At 43.7% G+C, this 16,718-nt stretch overlaps 1 protein-coding gene across 3 annotated transcripts in view; it reads right to left on the reverse strand.

Annotated features, from left to right (window-relative positions):
- Positions 1-640: 640 nt before the first annotated feature.
- Positions 641-16,718, reverse strand: part of IRF5 (interferon regulatory factor 5) — a 47,535-nt gene continuing 31,457 nt past the window's right edge. For all 3 annotated transcript variants that reach the window (XM_044275899.1, XM_044275900.1, XM_044275901.1), the window contains exons 6-9: positions 15,909-16,214; positions 14,045-14,434; positions 4,311-4,429; positions 641-2,108 (exon numbers count right to left, since the gene is read on the reverse strand). In XM_044275899.1, the coding sequence (XP_044131834.1) occupies positions 1,872-2,108; positions 4,311-4,429; positions 14,045-14,434; positions 15,909-16,214 (1,052 nt within the window). In that variant the 3' untranslated portion in view covers positions 641-1,871. The remainder of the gene's footprint in view (positions 2,109-4,310; positions 4,430-14,044; positions 14,435-15,908; positions 16,215-16,718) is intronic.

The following is a 16,718-nucleotide window of genomic DNA, read 5'->3' on the forward strand; positions in this document are numbered from 1 at the left end:
CTACCTGAAGTGGCCATGTGGGACCCAACATGTAAACAGAGGTTGTTTCTTTATTGCACTCATCCTCAGGGTTGTCCAGTTTCTTCTAGAAATGAGGCAACCTTTAAAACATATTAAACCTCCCAGGGTTTTAAATATAAAGGGGTTATCCAAACCATAAAACATGCCCCCCAATACCCAGCCCCTCATATAGATTATACTTACCCCACTCCCCGACACCCCTAATCTCCCTATTGCTCAGATCAAAACATCCAGCGATGGGTGAAGTAGCCAATTGCATGCTGTGATAGGGATGAGCACTCCTCATTTCACCCATGATGCTAGGGAGACTCATCCCCGTTGCCGCCTGCTAGAATAGAGAAGGCAGTACCTTCTTGTCAAACAGCTGATCAGCATGGGTGTCGGGTGTCGAACCTCCACCTACCTGATATCAATGACCTGTGCTGAGGATAGATCAATAGTAAAAAGCGGACAACCCCTTTAATAGAGAGTATAAAAGAGGGAGTGGCTGTAAGTAAGGACTTCATGCTAAGTTGGGATGACCAAAGCAGGCTTATTATTATGAATGCAATACGTAGGATACCAACAGGGTAGCAGGCTAAGCCTTAGCAGAACAAGTGATCAAAATGAATCCCAAGTGAATGGTTACATCTTTGCACATTTTATTTTATTTTTGCATATAAAGTGTACAGAAGACACAGTCAAGAGCTTGACTGCACAAAGCCGTTTTAACAATGGTCTCCACCAAGTACTCATCCATAGATGCATATTGGCACTCTATGTGTAGCTCTAGCATCAGGAGAATCTTATTTAAAAGAAATATAAAATGCAGGTCCAAAGTGTAAATGTTAAAATCAGGTGCAGTAACTGATTATAAAAATAAAAAAATTGGGAGTTCTGTGCAGATTTTTGCAATTGAGCATATTCTCTTAAAACAATGCATGATAAAATCATTAAAGCAGTAATATGGGACTGATGGCCTATCCTTAGGATAGGCAATTCATTTTAGATCAGTGGTGGTCTTGTTCCCCCAGTGTGAGATGGGGTTGTGGAATTCAAGCGAGCACAATTTCCCCTGAGCTGTGATCGGTAACCAACACGCAAGTGAATGGGGTTGAACTGCAACACCAGAAAAGCTCATGGATAAGAGTGTCTACGTTTTCTCCTGGCAACCCCTTCATTTTGCTTGCATCCACATGATGGATCATCTTTATTCTAAATTGCTTATTATTGTACCTTAAGTGTGGATTCTTACTGTTAAAAAAAATAGAAAACTCCTAGTTTCTCTGCAGTAACTTGATAAATGTCCTTTAGCTGTGTAGAACGTTCTCCGCAGAAGGCAGCAGGCAAGAAGCAGAACTGGAAATTATATCCAAATATATTCTGTTCCTCTTCTATTTTCCACTGATTTTAGAATGGAGCACGAAGTATGACCACTAATATGCATAGTACTAAATTACAATATTTTGCCATCAGGGTGAAGTAGATCACTGCTTCCATTTCTTCATAAACATCATGGAGGATGGATAACAAACCGCGAGCACTGGTTGGTTGCGCTAGAGAAATTCACGAACAATCTTTCCCTCATAGAATTAGGAGACACTATTCCTGAGATGTTCTGCAATGGAAGCAAGTTTAGATCATTCTCTTTTACCATCCCAGGCAACTACATGACTTGAGCACATAAACCTCTCAGCTCTTTTTTCTTCTATGGTAGATGAAGAGTATTTCACTGGAATGCTCTGGCTCAGTAACAGTATTCTCCGTAGCTGAGCCAAATACAGGTTCACAAACCACATTCACCAACACATGTCTTGTTACCGCATGTTTCATGTATGCATAGGCCAGGGCCCAGGGTGTTACTGCATGTTTCATGTATGCATAGGCCAGGGTCCAGGGCCTACATTTACTCCGGCATGCGCTCCTCCTCCATCTGGGCCCATAGCTTGGGCCTGCTGGCTTTGCCACAGCTGGTGAAGTTCCTTAAATTGCTCCACCATCTTATCCTTAAGGTCTGGGTGTGAGATCTGGAGCTTTATACTATCTGCTGACCAGGAGGATTCTCCTGTGAAGATTTCAGATAGTAAACGGGCAGCTACAGGAATAACCTGAAGGGAAGGGGGAAAAAAAAAAAAAAAAAAAAGTTATTACCATAAAAAGACAGTTGCTAATTTATATTAAATTAAAAGGGGATTACCCACCACCCCCTATTAGGTCATACAGTTAACACAGAGGGGGAGGGGGGTACCTCCTCAAGCCAGAGCAGAGAGATGCTTAAATGCAGTAAAATTACCACTTGTGGACTTGGGTTGTCCATCTTAATGGCCACTCTGTAATACTACATTAACTCTGCAGCATCTGCTGAAAATCAGCTGATCACCACCGTGGCTCTCATATTAAAAAAGCTAAGGGTATGGCTACATTCATAACAGTAGACATACATTATTTTTTTATTGTATCCCCTGGTAACACTGAAATCCACCAACCACACAGTGGGCATAGCCAGGACCACACTGAATAGGACAAGGCACACAGAGTAATTTATCAAACTGGTGTAAAGAAGAACTGGCTTAGTTGCCCATAGCAACCAGATTTAATTTTTTCTTTTGGACAGCTCCTTAGGAAAATGAAAGATGGAATCTAATCTTTATACCAGTTTGATAAATGACCCCCATAATTCCTATAATAAAACGCTAAAAGGATCCCCTTGAACAAGTCCATGCACAAATAGTGACCAGCCTTGTCAGGTACAATTTTCCATATTTCTCTGGTGTTGGAGGTGAAAGTTGAACGATATGCCCACCCCATCCAGGGACTATGTAACCAGCCCAGCATCCCTCCCTCCATGTCTGTCTGTCTGTCTTTATACACATAACATCAAACATGTGAGATGTTAAATAACCGAAGACTAGATTTTATCACTAATGTGTACATTACCTTTTTACCAAACTTTGCATTAATCAGTAGTACAGTGTGTGTACATGAAGAATTACACAATTTCTGACCATATCATCACTTGTATCTGGCATTTTTAGCAGTTTTCCCCCTGTGATGCTAAAGGTCTAGTTTGCAGTTCTCCCAGATCAGTTGGGTGAAGACTAGCTGCCATCCACTGCACACAAAGTAAAGGAGTATACTTTCTAACCTTCTCAGCCATGTAGCTTCAGAAATCATCACACAGGTCCTGCACACTCCTCCCCCTTCCCCTCTGCATAGATTTATTAAATATGATCCTCCTGTGGAGCTGCTCCCGTCTTGGACGGAATTAAGAGTACAGCTACACGGCGGCATCGCAGGGTAGGTGTGATCCTATAGAAATGCATGCAATCGATGTGTGGCTCACACATTTGCTGGATTTTTGCTGACTTGCATATCAGGGGTCACAGCAGAGTTCGCTTACAGCAAAAATGCAAGCTTTGCCATAGCCGAAAAGGGGTTGTCTCACTTCAGCAAATGGCATTTATCATGTAGAGAAAGTTAATACAAGGCACTTACTAATGTATGGAGATTGTCTATATTGCTTCCTTTGATTTATTTTTCCATCACATTATACACTGCTCATTTCCATGGTTATGACCACCCGGTAATCCAGGAGGAAAAAGCACAGGCCTCTCTGACGGCCGGGACCATGGGAGTGCATATAGGCCAGCACTTTTTTCTATGGTATGCAAGCACAGCCACCACTGCTGAATTGCATGGTGATCATAACCATGTATAATGTGATGGAAAAACGAATCCAGCCAGCAAAGGAGGCAATACATTAGTAAGTACCTTGTATTAACTTCATCTACATTATAAAGGGCATTTGCCTAAGTAACACAACCCCTTTAAGCATTTTTCAAAGTGAAAAGCAATGGCGGGAAGGTTAGCAGCTCATACCATGAGAACTACACATTTCTCATTGATAAGACACATTACAACGTTTATGGTCATTTATGCAAAGTTGTGTGAAAAGTTAGTGACCAGCTAAGTCCCCAAACATTCCAGGTGACAAATCTTAAAAGGGTTGCCCACTTATGTATCAATGACCTATCCTCAGCTGATCAGTGGGAGTGTCGGCAGACAGGCCCCAGCAGATCAAATAAGTCATCAATATAGGACAAGCAGACAACCCCTTTACGTTGTTTTTAGCTTTGGTCCCATTTAAGCAGTAAGAAAACCAGATACCACAGCAAAGACAGCATACGTAAACTATATGCACTATAGATATAGCATATGAGACATCACCCTTAATTCTGAATGTAATTCTAATCATCTGATGAAACACAGATTTTGAGGTGCTTGCCCATGCTTTCTTCCACGTTAAGTACCTGCACAGTGATGAGCTTTTTCTCCTTAGGTTTTCGATCTGGCCATTCCTCCCCAAAGCAGAAAAATATCTCATATGGAGGCAGTGCATTGGTCTGTCCTTTCTGGCACGCAATGAGCTCTGTGGACCAAAAGAAAAAGAAAAAACCTCAAACACACAGAATTATCTACATACATTCTTCTAGCTTTACTACTGGAACGTAACTTTTACATTTCAGAGCTAACGAATGGAGTGTTAGCACAGAAATGTTCTAATATATAAATGACATTTTAGTGCATTTAAGGCCGGTTACACTTAACCACAACAACCCGCCCTTCTGCAGTTCTACTGAAATGAACTTTAAAGAGGACCAGTCTTCAACTTTCTGCTGCCCTCACTGAGGGAGGCATAAAGTGGTGACAGATATGTTGATTCCTGCAGGCTGTCACTTATAAACTTATCATTGCAACCCGTGGTGAAGAGTCAAGGGCTGCCTGAGAAGAGTCATGGTTATTCATTAGGCTCCGCTCTCACTGCCTACCTGCCGATGATGGCAGCTTCTCCTAAGGAGAAACCGTCAGTCAATCACTGGTGGTTTGTGGGAGAGAGGAGCACATAAATAACTGTGACTTAAAGGCAATTTCTGTTTATGATTGCATTTTACTCGTTTCTGGCTACAAAATCATATTTTCAATTGGCCTTTATTGAGGATTGAGCCATTCTGTCACAAAGGGTTAACTGTGTGACCGGTACTTTCACTTTGTACAGTCATCTAATAAACTTTATATCTAAACCACTAAGAAGTCATAAACACTTATTTAAGGCTCCTTTCACGTCACAGTTTCTCCTTTCCGTTCTCAGGCTCCATTGAGGAGCAGGAGAATGAAAAGGAGAAACGGTGATGTGAAAGGAGCCTAAGCCACATTCTTATTAGTAAGATTAGGATTGAGCTTTAAAAGGGGTTGTTCTCTCACTTCAGTAAGTGGCATTTATCATGTAGAGAAAGTTAATACAAGGCACTTACTAATGTATTATCCAGATTGCTTCCTTTGCTGGCTGGATTCATTTTTCCATCACATTATACACTGCTCGTTTCCATGGTTACAGGCCACCTTGCAATCCATCAGTGGCTGTTGTGCCTACACAAAATAGGAAAAAACACTAGCCTATGTGTACTCTCGCAGTCCTGGCCCCCAGAGAGGCTGATGCTTTTTTCTATAGTGAGCAAGCACGACCACCACTGATGGATTGCAGGGTGGTCTGTAACCATGGAAATGGGCAGTATATAATGTGATGGAAAAATGAATCCAGCCAGCAAAGGAAACAATATGGACAAATCAATGCTTGATTCTCTCATGCGACAAACTGCTGTCCACCCACAAAAAAGGAAAAATTCCTCCAGACTTGACTGCATGAATAATAGTTTTATATCCGTGGGAAAACCCCTTTAATTTCAAACAGTGGAGCGGGTGCAGTCAGATAAAAACACTGGAGAGTCATGAAAAGTGGAATCAGGTGAAGTAGAGTGGATGCTTCTCAGGAGGTTTGCTGAATCTGTAGTCACACAGACATTGCTGTTCTCAATTTACTGTATATAAAGAAAGCGATAGACGTAACAGTCTTATGCAGGGATGACCAACGTGCGGCCCTCCAGCTGTTGCAAAACTACAACCCCCAGCATGCCCGGAAAGCCTACAGCCAAACATGATTGAGTTGTAGTTTTACAACTGGATGGCCACAGGTTGAACATCCCTCCCAATTTGCTAAGAATTCAGCTTGAATGAACACTTCCATTAAAACTTTTTAAATTGCGTATTAATCAATATGTGAATATTCTATGCACTTTTTTATAAAATAAAAATTAGTAGATTATTTTTTTGGATACTATTTTTATAGTCACTCCACGATTCTACTACTTGTCCTGGATCTTTAACTTCCGTTTTGTTTGGACTTATACCACAACAAGTGACCTTTACTATGGTGAGAGACCCTCTCCAGTATAGACCGAAAGCATGGCACATTACAGTAATCAGTGCTCTTCTGTTTATCAACAGAATAGTGTTGGCACATATCCCAGTTCCACACCTAATTTTATCATGACGATTGCCAATCAGGTAACATCTCACAAATCCTCTAATGGGGCTAAAAATGTTAAAATTTTTAAAAAGTCTTAAAAAAAAAAAAAAAAACTTTAATATTTTTACATATACAAATAAACATAATCGATATTGCTGTGTCTGAAAATGTCAGAATTATTAAAGGGGTTGTCCAGTTTCAGAGCTGAACCCAGACATGAGCTCCCCTTCACTCATTTCCCATATACGAGTGGAGCATAGGAGAATTTCTAGCACAGATGTTCCCCCTTGCCTGCGCTCCATAGCGCAGGATAAGGGCTGTTTATTTACCGACAGTGATGTACCCGGCTTTTTCTCACTATGCTAGGCGAGGCTTCTGCCTAGCAGTGATCCCAGTGACGTCACCGGCACTAAATGGGCGGTCTTTAGCCCTTTTGCTACCAGCACCGGTAGCGCTGTGCAAGCATGACGCCCGCTCGCGCATGCAGCGGGCATCATGGCCGGCAAGTCTTTGCCGTTTCAAACAGCAGAGCCCTGAGGCTAATTACCACAACCGGCAATAATGCAGATCATCGTAATTAAATCAAGCGAGATCACGGCACCTAAATGCGCATAAAACCCGACTGAAGCCCCATAAGGCCAATTGGGACTTCAGTACATGCGCTGAATGCTCCGAGTCTACGAAGAGAATTCTTATTTTGGCCACCAGATGGCAGGCCAACATAAGAAATGAGCAAAATGCAAAGAAATTGAAAATTTTCAAATCCCTGATAGGTCAAAATGAAAAATAAAAAAACATTTATAAAAGGTCATTTATGAGCCTTAAAATGATAAATAAAAATTAAAAAAGTTTCTATAAAAAAATAAAGTTTCAATCACCCTCTTTCCGTATATAAAAATAACAACTAAACAATAAATAAAAACATCCTGGGCATCACCGCGACCGAAAGACGTCCATACTATCAAAATAAAAAAATCCAATAAGGTGAATGGCGTAATGGAAAAAAGGGTAAAAATGGCCGATTTGCTATTTTTTCATTGCTTCTAAAAATGAAATAAGATGTGATCAAAAAGTCATGCACACTCCAAAATGGTATGAATAAAAACTATGGATTGTCCCGCAAAAAATGAGCCCCTAAACAGCTCAGTAGACATAAGTATAAAAAAAAGTTATAAGGATCAAAATATGGCGATTTAAAAAAAAAAATTCTCAACGTTTAAATAAATTTACACTATTTAGACATAAATAACTATACATATGGGGTATCGTAATCGTACTGACCCAGAGCATGAAGGGCATTGGTCAGTTTTGCCATAAACAAAACGCCATGGGAACAAAACCCGTAAAACGATGGAGGGATTGCGTTTTTTTCCAATTCCATTTGGAATTTTTTTCCTGCTTCCCACTACATGTCATAATTAATGGCATCATTAGACAGTACAACCTGTCCCGCAAAAAATAAGCCCTCATACAGCTATGTGACTGTAAATATAAACAAGTTATGGCTCACGGAAAATAGGGAAGAAAAATTAAAACGCAAAAACAAAAAAAATAACTCCAGTAGCCAAAGGGTTAGTGATGCCCTAGGCTGTTTTACAGGCTTAGGATACCCATGTGATGCCCGCTACATCACCTGTAATGAAGAAAAAGCCCGAAGTAAAGAAAAAGCTCCGATGCTCCACCCATACATGGTAAATGGGAGCTTATTTCCGTGTTCAGCTCTGGACCCTAACAACCCCTTTAAAATATCAAAAAAATTTTCCTGCGTGGTGAACAGCATAACAAAAAAATTTAAATACACAATTTGCCATTTTAGGTCACCTCATCCCCAACACTGAACAAAAAGCAATAAAAAAAGTACCAAAATGCTAACAATAAAAACTACAGCTAACTGCAAAAAAAACAAGCCCTGACAGTTCTGTAGAGAATTAAAAAGTTATGGCTGCCAGAAAATAGTGATGCAAAGATTTTTTTTTTATTTTTTAAAGTTTTTTTTTTTTTAAGTAAGAAAACAGAATAAAAAGTATGTAAATTCAGCAATGCTTTATTCAGAATAAAGTCATATCATTTTTAGCGCACAGTGCATACTGTAATACCAAAACTCCCCAAAAATCTTGGGTGCCATTAAAAATACAACTTGTCCTGCAAGTCATATAGGCCCTATATGACTGAGCAAATTTTTCTTTTTAAATAAGGCTTTTGGAAGGTAGAAAAGGTAAAAACAAAAAAGCTAAATTAAAAATTGGCACGGCTCTTTAGGGGGTTAATTTTTAATGGCATAGTAGTGCCAAAAGAAAAAAAAGAAAAAATAAATTCAAAGAATTTCTATAAAAATTAAAAAAGACCCCTTTTTGATGAAAGTGTCACTTTAAAGGAGAGCCTATGAGCTCTCAGGAGTGAAGAGATAAGGGTTACAGACTGAGGTTTTGTGAAGGGGACAGAGCAGCCTGCAATACATGTAGACTGCAGACATTTTTTAATAAAAGCTGACGCAGTAAGAGGTTTGTCTACGAAAACAGGTATTTTCCTCCCAGCATGTGCTGCTGAGCCGATTCACAGCTAGGTAAGATCAAATACTGGAACGGATTTTAAATGCCGGTCCAGGTTTTGCCAGCACCTGGCTGTCCTTAAATGGGCAGCTGGGCTCAGAAGCCATGTCTCCGTGTTGGGATCTGGGAGCCTTGTGTCTGGATGAAGGCTTGCTATCTGTTTGGCATGAAAACAGGTTTGTGATGCTATGATCAAAGACTGAGGCAGAATTGCTGCATGGTTTGAATTACCACCAAAACCACAAGGTGACTTTGTTTGAATATGACTGCTTGTTTTGGTCACTTGCCTAAAGTGTGACTAAAACACTGAACTGTTTGATCCAAAGAACTTGTTGTTGCCTCTATACTGCGTCCGCTAACCTTGTCTACCAGAGCGAGTCCCCACAATTGGTGGAGGATGCGGACAAGAGCAGTGAGGCTGGCATGAACGTCGATATTTTTAGTTTCTGCATTTTTTCAGGCACGGTTGTATGTTTGACATTAAACCAGCTGTATTACAACCAGTGCCCCACGACAAAATAGAAGCTGTTGTGAAGGCCCTCATGGAGGCCAATCTGCAGCAGCGAGAGACCAACCTGCAGCAACGCGAGGCTAATAAGCAGCAGCAGGAGACTAACCAGTTGCTGCTACAAAACGTGATAGCTTTGCAGACAGCAGGAGCAACCCTGAGCGTCCACGATGCCCGGAAAGCAGTCCGTGCCGCGATTCCCAAGAACCTCCACAGACGACATTGAAACCTACCTGGCGATGTATAAGAAAACAGCCATCAGGGAAAAGCTACCTCACGACCAGTGGGCTGAGGTCATCGCTCCATTCCTTGCATCCGATTCCCAGGTGTATTTCGACTTGCCGGACGATCAAGCGGCCGACTACCAAAAAGTAAAGGGTGAGATTTTGGCAAGACTGGGGGTGAATGTGTTGGTCCGGGCCCAGCGGATACACCACCTGCAAAAGTGGCTACAGCCTGATGTGCCGAGTCCCCCAGCTATGCTGGATAGACTATTAGCAGATCGGTTCTGGAGGGCTTTGCCATACCCTCTCCAGCACTGGATCGGTCAGGTATCTCCTGGCAATGCCCTTTAAATGGTGGACCTGGTGGAACGCTATAAAGCTACCAGGAATCTAAAGGAGGGTTCTGTCGGGAGGGTAATCGGCAAACCCCGGAAATCTCCACCCCAGGCCCAGAGATTTGAGCCGATAAAACCCGCCCAGGATGTACCCATGGCGGACTTGGCTCCGATAGTCTTCTGGCGGTGTCAGGAGCCTGGCCATGTAAGGGCTGACTGTCCCCATCGGGTTGAGCCCATGGACACTAACTATGGCTACCGTCAGTCACTAAATGCCAGGAGGCTGTGTGCAACAGGTACCCCAGAGTCTCTAAATCACTTGTGCCAGGTGGAAGTGGGAGACACTCCGGCAGAGGATCTGCTGGACTCGGAGTCTGGTGACCCTAGTAAGGGCTACCTTGGTGCGGTCCACTGAGTATACTGGCCGGAAAGTCGGGGTGATGTGCATCCACTGAGACTTAAAAGGACTACCCCACCGCACTGGTGTCTAACCACGGTGGCCGGTAGATGGACCCACGAGGTGGCTGTCGCCACAAATCTACATTATGAACTCATAAAAGGGAGAGACTTCTCGGCACTGTGGCCCGCTATGAGAGATGAGAGTGACCGATACCCATGAGACAGGGGTAACCCTAGCAGAGTGGCCCGCGTCATGTGGGAGACCAGAACCCTGGGAACCAGAGACCGAAGGGCCAGCGGTAGGGGGTGACCGCCACTTCGGTGGAAGAGGGGAAGACAACCCCGCTAAGTGTGATGATGGGAGACGTTAAGGACTTGCCGCTGGATCCTGAATTGGCAGACTTCAATGTCTCCAGGGATAATTTTGGTACCTTCCAACGTCGGGACTCAACCCTATCCCGTGCCTGGGAAAATGTGTTAATAGTAGATGGTGAACCACAACAACCTGGGGGCACAGTCAGCATTTCTCCATTCTCCATTGTGGTTCATCAAGATATGTTGTATAGGGTAAACCAACTACGGGGTGAGCCTATTGAACAGTTGGTGGTCCCCAAGGCTAATCACAAGCTTGTGTTAGATCTAGCCCACCAACACATTCCCGGGGGTCACCTGGGGCTACAGAAAACTCAGGATCGTATTCTACAGCGGTTTTCCTGGCCCAGAATATTCAAAGAAGTGGAAGAGTTTTGTAAGTCTTGCCCAACCTGCCAGATAACTAGCCCCCAGCCACATTTTTGTAGTCCCCTAGTACCTCTCCCGATTATCGAAGTACCGTTTGACCGAATAGCTATGGACCTCATAGGCCCAGTACCGAAGTCCGCCAGAGGGCATCAACACATCTTAGTCATTTCTAGACTACGCCACTTGGTACCCGGAGGCGGTGCCACTGCAACATAGCTAAGGAGTTAATGGAGATGTTTTCCCAAGTAGGACTACCTAAAGAGGTTCTGACCGACCAAGGGACCCCTTTTATGTTCAATGTGATGAGGGAACTCTGTAAGTTGCTGCACATAACTATGGACGTCTGTTTACCATCCGCAAATTGACGGTCTGGTAGAACGGTTTAACTAAACATTAAAAAATACATTGAAAAAGGTAGTGTCTAAAGATGGGAAGGACTGGGACCCTCCTTCTGCCCTATCTGATGTTCGCAGTGCGAGAGGTACCCCAGGCCTCTACTGGGTTCTTACCCTTCAAACTGCTATATAGCAGACACCCTCACGGTCTCTTGGAAGTGGCCAAAGAGGCGTGGGAACAACAACCCACTCCACATAAAAGTGTCATTGAGTATGTTACCCAGATGCAAGATTGGATAGAGACAGTGTCGAGCCCAGAGTCGGGTCTATAATCGGCAGGCTCGGGTCCGGATCTTTAACCCGGGTGATCAGGTTTTGGTTCTGGTGCCGACCGTGGACAGCAAGTTCCTGGCTAGGTGGCAGGGGCCCTATGAGGTACTCGAGAAAATTGGAGATGTAAACTACAAAATACACCAGCCGGGGCGGCGAAAGCCAGAGCAGATTTACCATGTGAATATACTCAAACCGTGGAAAGATAGGAAAACCTGTACAGAAGACAGCCCGCGGACAGGTTTTCTAGGAGAAGAGGTTCCGGCCCCTCTGTCTGATGCAAGAGAGGCGGCTGCCACAGTAAGAATTGCTGACAGCCTCTCCTCTAAACAGACTCAGGATGCCAGGGAGTTCGTTAGTCGGAACACAGTAGTTTTCTCGGACCTCCCTGGACTCACTTCCATAATCCAGCATGACACTGTCACTGAGCCTCAGGCAAAAGTCTGATTAAAACCATACCAGGTACCCGAGGCTCGGAGGAGGTGCAGCTAATGTTGCAGCTAGACGTCATTGAGGAGTCAAAAAGTGAGTGGGCCAGTCCTATAGTATTTATATCCAAGCCGGACGGTTTTGTAACAACTTTCGAAAACTTAACGAGGTTTCCAAATTCGATGCGTATCCCATGCCCCGGGTGGATGAGCTCATCAAAAGGTTAGGACAAGCCCGGTATTTTTCTGTTTTGGACCTCACGAAAGGGTACTGGCAGGTGCTCTTAATGGAGGCTGCCAAAGAGAAAACTGTCTTCATCACGCCTGAGGGGCTGTATCAATATAAGGTCTTACAGTTTGGTCTGCATGGTGCCCCGGCCACTTTTCAGCAACTAATGGACATTGTGCTTTGTCCACATCGTCGGTATGCTTCGGCTTACCTGGACGATATTTTCATCCACAGTACCGACTGGGAAAGTCACCTACCCAAAGTGCAGGCTGTAGTGGACTCCCTTCGGAAAGCTGGCCTAACCACTAACCCAAAAAACTGTGCGATAGGGTTAGAAGAGACTAGGTACCTGGGGAATGTCATTGGGCGCAGAGTCTTCAAACCCCAAGTGAACTAAATAGAGGCAATACGGAATTGGCCCTGACCTGTCACCACTAGGCAAATAAAGTAATTCCTGGTAATGGTGGACTATTACATGAGGTTTGTTCCCCACTTTGCTACTCTAGCCGCGTCCTTGACAGGTCTCTTGAAGGGACACAAGTCAATGATGGTTCACTGGGATAATCGGGCGGTTAGAGGCTTTCTCCGCTTTGAAATCAGCCCTGTGTGGGTCCCCAGTTTTGGAGGGAGTTTATAGTACAGACAGATGCCTCCGAAGTAGGCCTCGGTGCTGTACTGTCTGAGGAAGTCAACGGGGAGTAGCATCCCGTTGTCTTCCTCAGCCGAAACCTGGTATAGTATAGTGGAGAGACAGTGCCTGGCTATCATGTGGGCACTAGAATCTCCCCGCTATTGTTTATTGGGTAGAAAATTCCACCTGGTGACTGACCACTACCCTCACACATGGATGAGCCAGGCCAAGGACAGAAATGCCCGGGTCACCCAATGGTTTCTCTCCCTACAAAACTTTACGTTTTCAGTGGAACACAGGGCAGGCCGGTTACAGGGAAACACGGATGCCCTGTCCCAGGTACACTGTCTGGTGTGTGTTCACCCCTTCAGGGTTGAACAAAGGGGGAGGGGTATGTGACACAGTGAGAGGTTTCGTCTGGGAGAACAGGTATTGATAGGCTGATTTACAGCCAGGTGAGGTTAAATACTGGAACGGATTTTAAATGAAGGCTTGGTACCTGTTTGGCGTGAAAACAGGTTGGTGCTGCTATCAACAAGGACTCTGAGGCAGAATTGCCGCATGGTGCGAATTACCACCAACAACGCAAGGTGACTTTTTGCTTGATTATGACTGCTTGTTTTGTCGCTTGCCTAAAGTATGAATAAAACACTGAACTGTTTGATCCAAAGAACGTGTTGTTGCCTCTATACTGCATCCGCTAATCCTGTCTACCAAAGCGAGTCCCCACAAAGCCTACTAGAAAAATAAAGTACAAAGCAATAATAAATGTCTTCTATAGTTGATATGTAGCATCAGATCTGAATGAAGCAGCAATGCTTAACGGAGGACAACTGATCTGTTGGCACTTAGCACAAGAATTCGAGAGGGAGGGGGAGGCAGAGATTCTTCCTTTCTACAACAGAAGATGCTGATTTGACCCTTTTCATTCTCCATTAACACATTTTACAATTTCCAAACTGAACTCTCACCATTTAAAAAGGTCTCTAGGCTGAAAACTTTGATTCTTTTCTCTCTTTCTATAGGGTTGGGTCCACCTAGGTTGTTTGCACATGGTCCAGACCAGAACACTTTGCACTGGCACAAACGGATGGCATAGATATCCTGCCCTTGCAGGGTAAGGATAAGCCCTCGGTCCATAACATCCAGAAGATGGTTAGTGTAGAACTTCTGTTTCTCGTTGCTAATTTCATCCGTTCCAGGAAACCGAACTTGCTCCAGAGTAGTAGGACCAAACAGTTCCACCTGCTCTGGTGTTGGCTCAAGGTTACTGTAAAAAAGGCGGCAGCCATGCGGGTTACTAACAGTCATCGCTCCTGCTTGCTTCCCTCTGTATAGGAACTTTATTTCCAAGTCAGTCACTGCGAAAAGAAAGTAAATTTAGAGTTATAATAATGTATATAAATAATGGAGCTTCACGAAGTGCAAAGGTACTAAGAGGCTGCAATGCAGAGCGACATTCATTATGAAAGGGGCAGTGCCAGTAATTGGCATTAGCCCCTCATGGTGTCATTGAGACATATTTTATGTATTTTTGGTGGCCAGATGTCTATTTCCCCCTCGCCCCCCCCCCCTTCTCTTTCTCTCCTTTTTCCCCCCCGCCATTTATTTCTCCTCAGGTAAATCTGGAATGTTAGCCGGCAACTGAAGTTAAAAGCGATTGGCAGAAATGGTTGCGGTCCAGTTTCTGGGCAAAGGGCTATTTTTTAACTGGACAATGGATTGGTCAATGACAAGTTTTGGCGAGCAGCTGGAATATTTATAGAGGTCACTCACCATTAGAGGCTCGGTCAGCGGCTGAAGAGAGAAGATAGAATGTGTCCCGCCCGCCCTCCCATGGCTTTAGTCGCAGTCTTTTAATAAAGGGGGGGGGGGGGGGATGTGGGGAGGGTTAGTTGCTCAGCCTTACTGGGTGGACTCTTGATGAGTAGTGCACTAATGGACTTAATATTGGTGGGAATTTTAATGGTTTGATAATTTATGGAATTTTAATATTTATGGTTACCACCCCCCCCCCCCCCCCCCAGGTTAATAAAGACCGCGTCCATTTTTATCCACATTAGTAGTCTGTGTATATTATAATTGTAAAGTTTTAGTTGTTGAGTATGGCACCATGGCTTCATGACTCTTAATGGCCATGTTTCTAAACCACGTATGCACAACATGTGGCCCTTAGTAACAATGCACTATTTCTCTGCCCTGATTTCGTTCTGTTGTGTCAGACTGCATCTCACCTACGTAATGTGTGCTCATAATAAGAACCCCAAAGTTGTGCGTGTAGTCTCTAAATTGTGCAGCTCAGCTCACTCAAAGGTTATAAAGGATGATTGTCTACAGCCCTAGGCATGCTCATACAAGGCAAGCATCTGTATTTTAATATTGATGACCTATCCTCAAGATAGGCCATCAACAATAGATCGGTGAGGGCCTGACTCTCGCCACCCCCGCCAAACAGCTGTCTGAACAGGTAGTGGTGCTCCTGTGAGCGCTGTCCTCTCTCCACGGTTTACAGTACGCCATACACACTGTATCTTAGCAGATGTGCTGGATATTGTAGCATTGTCCTATTCATTTGAATGGAACAGGTCATCAGGGCCATTCAGCCCTTTTAATAAAAATCCTCCAATTATTTACATAATTTATCACTAAAAATATGGTTGCACAACCATGTTTGTCAGTTGAAGACTGGGGTTGCCTTGGCCCTCCTGAGGTGGTTATTCTCAGGGCCCATCTCCCATATCATCTGGTTTCAGAATCTGGGCCCGATGGAGGATCCTCTGGTACGCCAGCCTGACCCTGATGTTAGCCGTTCTGTTGATGCCCGTTTTTACTTACATGGCAGCATTTGTGGACTAATAAGCAACTCAGGTATGCCTTGTTCAATGGGGGCTGTCATCACGCCTTGTATAGGAAGTGCAGGATCTTGGGCTGGTTCCATACTCTCTGCAAGAACTAGTTCTGGAGGGGGAAGAACTACTGGTTGTGGCACCATGCCTTGGGGAGATAATTCCACACCAGGGTACCCTCCGGGGGCAGTTGGTTTTACAGCAGCTTCTGTTGAGGTCAGGTTATGCTGTAAGAGGTTTCCACATGGACTAAAAGTGGGCTCAGATTTAGGCCAGATGTAAGGCGGCAGTGGATCTATACATATAGAAAAAGATTTTAGAATGGAGGAGCTATTGGCATTACAAATGACAAGAGTAATCTGCTTTAAACATGAAATTGAAGCATAATGAAGAGGTGTTATATGAACTACAAGATGAACTTGTTGGAATATTATTCATTGTAAAATCACTGACATTGATCATATCTTGTTGTACAGTAGGTAAGCAAGCCTATACTGGAGGCTGCACGAGTTTGTAGCTTTATACATCTCTCCAGCTTATATATTGTGTTTGAAATATGGAAAAATAATTCTTAGTATTCAAGCAATTCAGTTTATAAGGGTAAGGCTACTTTCACACCTGCGTTCTGTGCGGATCCGTCTGGTATCTGCACAGACAGATCCGCACCTATAATGCAAACGCTTGTATCCGTTTAGAACGGATCCGTTTGCATTACCGTTCATGATAATGCAAACTGATCCGTTTTGACTTACATTACAAAAGTCAATGGGAGGCGGATCAGTTTTCAATTGCACCATAT

This window comes from Bufo gargarizans, chromosome 1 (genome assembly GCF_014858855.1).
Source record: "Bufo gargarizans isolate SCDJY-AF-19 chromosome 1, ASM1485885v1, whole genome shotgun sequence".
NCBI lineage: Eukaryota > Metazoa > Chordata > Amphibia > Anura > Bufonidae > Bufo > Bufo gargarizans.